At 50.9% G+C, this 8,587-nt stretch overlaps 1 protein-coding gene across 1 annotated transcript; it reads right to left on the bottom strand.

The window, feature by feature from the left end:
- Window positions 1-6,121: 6,121 nt before the first annotated feature.
- LOC108290299 (V-type proton ATPase subunit e 1-like) lies at window positions 6,122-6,710 on the bottom strand. Its single transcript, XM_017510086.2, has 2 exons — window positions 6,570-6,710; window positions 6,122-6,259 (listed from the first exon to the last, which is right to left on the bottom strand). Exons 1-2 carry the CDS (start codon window positions 6,708-6,710, stop codon window positions 6,122-6,124), a joined length of 279 nt encoding a protein of 92 aa, XP_017365575.1.
- Between the last annotated feature and the right edge of the window lie 1,877 nt (window positions 6,711-8,587).

The raw sequence follows: 8,587 nt of genomic DNA, 5'->3' as shown, positions 1-8,587 counted from the left end.
AGTTGTTGAGTTGGTTTGGTGTTTTGGCTTTGTTTAACTCTAAAGACAGGTTGTTTGATCAAGCTGATTGGTTGTTTGACTGAGTTGAACAATTGCTTTGGTATGACTTGACCACATTGACTTGTTATTCAAACTAAGTGGATGTTTTGTTATAGTTTGACCCAGTTGTTTTGAAGGTACCCATTGCTTGGGCTAAGTGGATAGGTCGTTTTGGCACTATTCAGACCAGCCGGCTGATGTTTGGCCACGCTGACCAGTAGTTTGGGCTGGTTGCCCATTTCTGCTGTTGTTTGGCCAACTTGACTTAGTGTCTGACTGACTCAGGCAGGTGTTTAGATAGGGTTTCCAATGCTGACCAGGTTTTGATCGAGTTGCCTGGCTGTTTGGTCCCAAACCAACAGAAGCCAGGGTGGCCAGCTCAGACCTGTACTTGCAGAGAAGCCACATTGGGAGGCTCCCTCGAGTGGGAGTGAGAAGGAAGGGGGAGTCGAAGGGGGTGGACCCTAAGTCCCGCAGGCAGGTGAGAACAGAAAGGCTGGCAGTAAAGCAGCCGCTGTGTGCAAGAGCTCAGGAGCTGTGGTCTCGGGGCCGGGAGACGAATGCGTTTGGCAGAACACTTCAAGAATGCAACCTCTGGGTTAAGTGGTTGAAATTAGGCCCAACGGGGCTGTTTTACTGAGAATTTACAGTCGCTCGTAGAACTCAGCCCTGATCAAGTAAGAGTCCCTCCTGCCAAGATGGAGATTTGCTCCCCAGCCAAGGGGATTCACTGACAAAAACATACCTCTCCCTGCCTTTGATTAGCCCTCATCTGTGCACCTCCAAGTGGTGACCACACGGATGCTAATGTTTGTTCTCCCGGTGGGTGGGTGCCTCTCCCTGAAATCCACAGCTGGTGCAGGGAGGACTTTTCTCCCCGTCGGCTTCCTGGCGGAGGCTTCGGCAGAGTCAGGGCCGCCTACGCCGTGTGTGATGTGAGTGGCGCCACCGAAACCTCGGTCCCGCTGGCGGGTCATGAGAGCGGAAATGCCCACATTATGCACTCAGCACACCAGATATCCGGGCTGGAAGGGGCTTTAGAGAGGAGCCAGACTGGCCCCCTCGCTTTACACATAGGGAAACTGAGTCCCAGAGACAAAAAGAGATTTTCTGAGCTGGGCTTTACACACTCCAAGTTATTAGCCCTTTGCAGTGTAGATAGGTTGAAACTGGAAAGCCCTAATCAGGGAGAAAGGGAAAGAGTCATTTCTGGAGGAAGAGGAAAGGAAAGGGTGTAGCCAGGATGGGGCTGAAAGAGGGCACAGCTCTCTAATTCAGTGTGTGTTTTAATGCAAGTCCCTTCAGGCAAGGACCAGCGAGCCATTGCTGAAGAAACATCCAAGGTTAAAAGTTCTGGACAGTGAGGCTTAGAGGTTCGCAGTACTTAGGCCTCCCACCTCTGTTTCCACAATAGAAGTGGCATCTCAGGGCACGGGAGGTGATGGTCTCAGCAGGCTCCACGTGGAGTTCAAGATAAGGGTTAATGGGTGAAGAATAAAGGGAGCCACAGCCAGGAGGGAAAGGTTCACCAAGCCCTGTCCTGGGAAAAACTGATGCAGGAGGAATGGCTGTCCTTTCTAGGGAAGACAAGGCATAAAAGATGGGGTCACTGAAATCACAGACTTTCAGTGGACAGGTAGGGTAGATAAGCTTAATGAGTGTCACAGAGAGAAAAACAGTATGGCACCCAGTAGGTACTTGAAAACACTTCTGAATAAAATTACAAGGAAGCAGAATACAAAGAAGAACTTTGACAAAACTACTACAAGCCAGCAAGAGAGAACTCCCGGTCACTGGAAGCTTGCAGCCAGAATTCTATGTTGGGTAAATAGCTCATCAGGTGAGTCGGAGACAACAGACTTGCTACCTCCCTGCATAGCACCATTAAGGCAGCCTCAGTTGTGCTTCCTTGCTCTGGCATTGTCATCTTGCACTGAGCTTGGGTGCCACTATGACCTCCAGATTTTTTTCATACAAAACCTGTGAAACAGGACTCACCACCCTATACTCAAATTGTCATTTTTAAGATCCATGTTTTCAAACACTGAATCTTTGTGCATCCCATTCAGCCAACCAGCATCTCTACTCTTGCTTCAGCTCCATGAAACACAACCGAAAGCAGCCCAGCAGCCCAGTGAGGACAGAGCCTTGCCGCACCTCACTGTAGACCTACCTTGGATACACTCAGACACTGAAAGGCAAGGGAGCCAGAAGGCCACTCAGCAACAATCTGACAACTGCAAACCGTTAGTTTTTAAATGCTGCTGTCCATTTGGTGTGGACCAGCCTGAGTCCCTGGGCTGATTCTAAGAAGGCATTGGAGTAAGGCAGGAAGGGAAGTCAGCAGGCCAGCCAGGACATCAAGCCTCCTGCCAGGGACTCCAAGAAAATACTGGGGGAGGATGGATATGTGATCAGCCTCCATGATCCCCAGAAGCCTTGGCCAGACAAAGACATATTATGCCACTGCACAGTGGGTCCCAGGCCTCTGCCTTCTATCTAGCCAGCCTAGGGAGGCAGTGCAAGAACTCGCAGGACACCAGCAGGGCCCTTCTCATACTCCCTCCTGCAGGAAGCCGCCTTTCCAAATAGCCAGGGTCTCATCAGACCCACACAGCACCAGGCCACTCAGGGGTGGAGAACAGAGGATCAGAGAAGGTCAGGCTTGCTGTAGATTCTGCTGGAAGGCATCTCGGGCAAAGGAGCAATCATTATGCAATTGGCAAGAGGCTGTTCCTGGGACCACGTCCCATTAACCCTCTGGGTGACCTGGGTTGTGCTGCCTGGCCTTGCTTGGCCTCCTCTTGACAGCTCCTCAAGTAGGAAAAGTCAGGGTTGGGAAGGACTCTAGAAATCTTGCAGTCCCACCCCTCAGTTCGCAGGCAGGAAGACCAGGCCAGCAAGTCAGTGGCAGATCTGGGGCTGTCCCCAGCTGCCAGCCCACTCTCTTGCCACCTGTACACTGTAGGTCATCACCTCTAAAGCTCTAGAAGCCTGAAGACTAGACACAGTTTATTCCTTTGCTTGGGCTGCCATAAAAAGCACTACAGACTGGGTGGCTTCACAAACAGAAACGGATTGTCCCACAGTTTTGGAGGCTAGAAGTCCAAAATCCAGGTATGGGCATGGTGGGTTCCTTCTAACGCTGTGAGGAAGAATCTGTTCCTTGCCTATCCCCCAGCTTCTGGGGGCTTACTGGCAATCTTTGGAGTCCTGGGCTTGAGGAGGCATCACCCCAATCCCTGCCTTCGTCTTCACATGGCATTCTCCCTAGGTGCCTGTCTATGTCAATGTGTTCATTCATTTGTTACACATTTGCCCAATTCATTCATCCATTCATTCAGATGAGTTACTTGCCAATCTATGCATTCATTTATTCATTTATGCTACTCGCTGGTTTACATATTGAATCTGTTTCATTTACAAATTCAATAAACACTTATAATAAGTACCTACTAGGTGCTAGACACTGTCCTAGGCTTGGGGGATACAGAAGAAAACAAGACAGATAAAAACCTCAGCCCTCATGAAACTTGTATTCCAGAGAAGAAAACCAGACAAACCTTGCAAACACTGACAAATACAAGGAAGAAAATCGTCTAGGGCTATGGGATTCAGAATGGCTGGGGTGAGGGGGACACCTTTGGCTAGAGGTGACCCCTCTCTCTGGGAAGGTCTTCTGAGAAAATGGCAGTAAGGCTGAGATCTTAAAGCAGAAAAGTAGTTGCCCATATAAAGACCTGAGGGAAGAGCACACCAGGCAGTGGAAACAGCAAGTAAGAGGCCCTAAGATGAGAGGCGCAGGTTGGCATCCCAACAGGAAACAGGAGCACACCACAGATAGGAGAATTCAGGCCAGGCGCGGTGGTTCACGCTTGTAATCCCAGAACTTTGGGAGGTCGAGGTGGGCAAATTGCCTGAGGTCAGGAGTTTGAGACCAGCCTGGTCAACATGGTGAAACCCCATCTCTATGAAAGAAAAATAAAAGTTAGCCAGGTATGGTGGCATATGCCTGTAATCCCAGCTACTTGGGAGGCTGAGGCATGAGAATCACTTTAACCCTGAAGGTGAAGATCTCAGTGAGCCAAGATCATGCCACTACATTCCAGCCTGGGTGACAGAGTGAGACTCTGTCTCAAAAAAAAAAAGGAAGGAAGGAGGGAAGAAGGAAGAAAGGAAGGGAGGAAGGGAGAGAGGAAGGGAGGGAAGGAGGGAGGGAGGGAAGAAGGGAGGGAGGAAAGCGAGGCAGGGATTCGAGGGGAGATTCTTTACATTGAGGCTATTGTGAAAGGAACACAAGGAATACAGCAGTAGCCTTGGACCAGGAGCAACAGAACTATTATCACCCCGAAGGGAAGAGGGTAAGGAGTGAGTGCTGGAACTTAGAGTCAGCTTCCTTGGGAGGAGTGATGGCCTCTGCTAGAGGCACCAGTCCCAGACACCTATAGGGAGAGAACTGTGGGAATAAAGACCCTGACCCATACCACTTCTGTCTCTGTGGGTGCCTCACAGTGCCCAAACCCAACTGGAGGCCTGACTCCACAGAGCCCAGTGCTGGGACACACAGGTCAGCCTCAGGCACAGAGCAGGTTGGAAGAAGGTGATTGTGCCCCTGGAGGGGCCACAGAAGACCTCAGCCCAGGCAGGAACACTTGGGCAGGCCCTTGTGGCTGCAGCACATGGGAGATGGGACAGGAAGGGGCCGCTGGAGGGCCATAGGGGAGGGGCACAATCGTGAGCACAGAGGTGGAACCGGGATTTGATGCTGCCAGGGTTTGGTGGGTGGTGGGGAGAGGCAGACTTCAGCAGCAGAGTGCTGTAGATATCACACCACTGCTCAGCAAGTTCACTTGTCACCCATTCACTTGTCTTCCTCTCATTGACCTCTCAGCCCTTCTGAGGTTTTAGCAAGCCTCTCTATGCTCAGTCTTCTGTGCTATGCCCATACCAGGCCCCACTCCATGGATTGAGCTAGATGCGTACTGCAGGTACAAACACCCCACAGCAGCTCACCCCTGGACCAGAAACTACCAGGTCCCTGGTGACTTCTGACACAAGGTGGAGATTGGTAAAGGCCTCAGGGGAGGGCCAGGCCAGTGGGGGATGCTCAGGGTGGGGTGGCCAGGCTGCTTCCCGCTGAAGAAGCACAGGCTCTAGGCCAAGAGATGATTTCTGACACCAACTCACTGTGTGGCCTTGGGCAAGGTGAACAGCTTGTCTGAGCCTTGTTTCTGCATCTGCAGCAGGGGGCTGCTAGTTCTGCTGCCCGTCCCTCAGGCCTGGTGGAGGTAAAGCAAAAGGTTTCTGAGGCTACAGCAGGAACAAACTAGCTGTTCACTAAACACATTTGTACTTTATCCTGGGTGCACAGCTGGAGTGTATTCCCCAGCCTTCCTTGCAGTTAGATGTGGCCGTATGACTAGGTTCTACGAAGGACTACGCTCAAGTCAGAAAACCCCCCCTTGTGGTCTTCTCTGCCTCTGCTCCCTGCCCCCACCAGCTGAGCACAGAGGACCAGCACCCCAGCAGATGGCAGAGCCACCAAATGCAAGGCCTCTGGGTCCCTGAATCACCACATGGAGCACGAACACTTGCATTAGACTTTGTTTTATTTTGGAAGCAGAAAAATATTTTATTCCAAGAGATGGAAGAGGTAAGAAGCTCGTCCTGAAAATATACTTTGGTGTAAGTGTTGTGACACAGCCTCTCTCTGAGCATGCTCTCCTACTGACTGCCCATTGCAGTCTTGTTTATCTTGCAGCAGTTTTTAAACACTTCACTGATTCCCATGTTACGAGAAGACAGGAGCCATCTTCAAATCCACAGATTCCAAGGAGAGAATAAAATATTCTCAGAAAAGCATCGTCTCTCAGAAGAGTGCATAAACGTTTCATGGCATCAGCACAGTTTAGGTTAGGTAGACACATAAGTCAAAGTAAAAAAGTGAAGGAGGAAATAGGACAAGATATTCAGATGTGGTACCACTGTTTAAGGCAGCTGATGCTGGAAACAGGAAAGTCAAGAAAGAAGGTCTCCATCTGGAGGAGATTTTGCATCTAGATGGAATTCTCTTCTCGGAACCTCAACGGCTAGCACTATAGAGCATGTCTTCTTCCACAAGGAAGTGATGCTTCAGATACCAGCTGGTTTCATTTTTTAACTGTGGTCCAAAGAGAAGACTGAGATGAGAAAGAATTGCAATCAGCCAAAAGAGACAGCACTAGCTGGGTGCGGTGGGCCACACCTGTAACCTCAGCACTTTGGGAGGCAGAAGTAAGAGGACTGCTTGAGCCCGGGAGTTCAAGACCAGCCTGCGCAACATGGTAAAACCCCATCTCTACATAAAATACCAAAAATTCAGCCAGCCATGATGGCATGCACCTGTTGTCCCAGCTACCCAAGAAACTGAGGCAGGAGAGGGATCCTGAGCCTGGGAGGTCGAGGCTGCAGTGAGCCAAGATCACGCCACTATACTGCAGCCTGGGCAACAGAGTGAGATCCTGTCTCAAAAGAAAAAAAAAAAAAGAGCAGCAAATTGAACAGGTCACCAATAGGGTGATGATAACTACCCTGCTAAGACTCTTAGGGATGAACCAGGAAACGGAGAAACTGACGAAGCCCCAGAACATACTTATCGCGATGAGAGGCACTGTGAGGCCATGATGTGCCATGATTGCCCTGGAGCAGCTAGAGTCTTAACATGAGCAAGAAGCCAACTATCGGGCTAAGCCACAGAAATCTGGGAGCTGGATCAATTGCAGCAGCTTGGGTGGGCTTCACTAACATGGAGGCTGTAAGGGCTGTCTTGATGTGAGGGAATGCTGAGTACCCTGTGGGAGTAGCAGGAAGTAAGGTCAGAGGGGAAGCAGGAGCCCAGTCATGTAGGGGCATGGCAAGGAATTTGGACTGCAGTGTAATTAGTGGGGTTTAAAGCAAGAGAATATTCTATCCCGATCCCTAATCCACTCCATCACCTAGCCTGGCGCATCCACAGCAGCCTAAGAAGTTGATTCAGTTGCTAAATCTTGAGGTTCCAGCCCTGCTTGGGGAATGCAGGTGACAGGTAAGCCTCAGTCTCTCTGGGAAGGGAGTTTGGGGGAGAAGCCCAATCCAGGGACAGGTTCTAAGGGCAACCGGCAGGAGGAGCTTCTGCTCAAGGGACAAAGTTGAGGAGTTATTTAGGGTAAAACAAGAGTAGTCCCTGTGCACCCCTCAGCCCACTGCAAAGGGGGACTCAGCTACTCAGACCAACCAAGTGAAGGGATTCTCAGGGACACATGGCCTTCACGGACAGATGAGAAAATCCAGAGTTGGGACCATAGGAACGCCCAGGGTCATACAGTGAGACGGGAGTGGGGCTGCCAGGAGCTAGCCTGGGAGTGCGAGGACCTGGTGCCACAACCAGCTCTTCCGTCTTCTGCCTGTGACCTTGAGAATAAGAAGAACCACCTTGAATGGAGGTTGTGAGGATTAACTGAGTTAATGTAAGATGTACCCAATAAATGCCTGGCACGTAGAAGGCACTCGTTACAAGACGCTCGATACGGCACGCACTTCAGTAGGGATAACCTTGAACTCACCACTGCCCACTGCCATGGTGGGGAAAACACTTGCCCAGGCTGCCCACAGTTCATGCTGGGGCCTGGCTATCTCCTTATACCCCAAGCACCCTAACAGTTACCTGGGGTTCAACTTAAACAGGAACACTTCTTTTTGTATTACAAAGACTCCTTTACTAAACTCTGTGAAAAGACAAAAAAGGACGAGACGAGGAGGAGGAAGAGAAGGGGAAAGTAGAGAAGGTGGAGCAAAAGAATAAGGAGAAGAAAGGGACGCTTGGAGTGACACAATGACCTGCCTCCACAGCACACAGGGCCCACCTCAGGGCAGGGTCGCTGCTTCAGAGCCTCACTCCAGCATCCACCCTGCCTTCCTCCACTCTTTAATCTTTGTCTGGAATGCTTACCCCTAACTGTATTTTCCCGTGTTTTAGTATATATTTCCATAGAGATTGCTTTCAGTCTTCTCTGGGGAAAGCTGTGAAAGAAGGAGAAAGTGGCCTCGTTCTCTGCTCTGCTTAGACCAGCAGGACTCTCCTCCCTCAACGAGTCGTCTGCCTCCATGGACGCAGCCTCTGAGCTGGCCAGCTTCCTGGCATGGATGTGCAGCTGTCGGCTTGCTCTGAACTGAGGTCCCCAAAAGATCCCCAGACCATCAGTTGAGCTCACAGAAGATCACCCTCCCGGGGGCCCTTGAGCAAACCTTGGGGGGCAGGGGAATGGAGGGGGATGTGACTCAGCCAGAAACTGGAAACCCCCCATGTCCCCAGCCACCTCCACAACCTCCAAAGCCAGCCCTGTGCTCTTAGCTGATGCCAAGAACTGCCCACTACCAATACCTCCCACCCCAATTCAGGGCCAAGGACGTGGATTTGGCTGGGCTCCTCTACCCCTCCTTCTCGGGTGGGGAGTTGACATGTTATGGGAAACATTCTCTCTGACCCTTCTCTAAGATGCCTGAGTAGCCCCTAAACCAATCCCTTCCCTAC

Source organism: Cebus imitator, unplaced genomic scaffold (assembly GCF_001604975.1).
Source record: "Cebus imitator isolate Cc_AM_T3 unplaced genomic scaffold, Cebus_imitator-1.0 Scaffold430, whole genome shotgun sequence".
In the NCBI taxonomy this organism is placed as follows: domain Eukaryota; kingdom Metazoa; phylum Chordata; class Mammalia; order Primates; family Cebidae; genus Cebus; species Cebus imitator.
The sequence above is the reverse complement of the archived record's forward strand: the minus strand, read 5'-3'. Positions and strand labels throughout refer to the sequence as shown.

Bases quoted from the DNA above. Each gene is read 5' to 3' on its own strand.
- LOC108290299 (XM_017510086.2), bottom strand. From the start codon at position 6,710: ATGGCACATCATGGCCTCACAGTGCCTCTCATCGCGATAAGTATGTTC. The intron at 6,260-6,569 runs TGCTCTTTTTTT...GCACCCAGCTAG, and splicing joins TGGTGACCTGTTCAATTTGC to TGCTGTCTCTTTTGGCTGAT.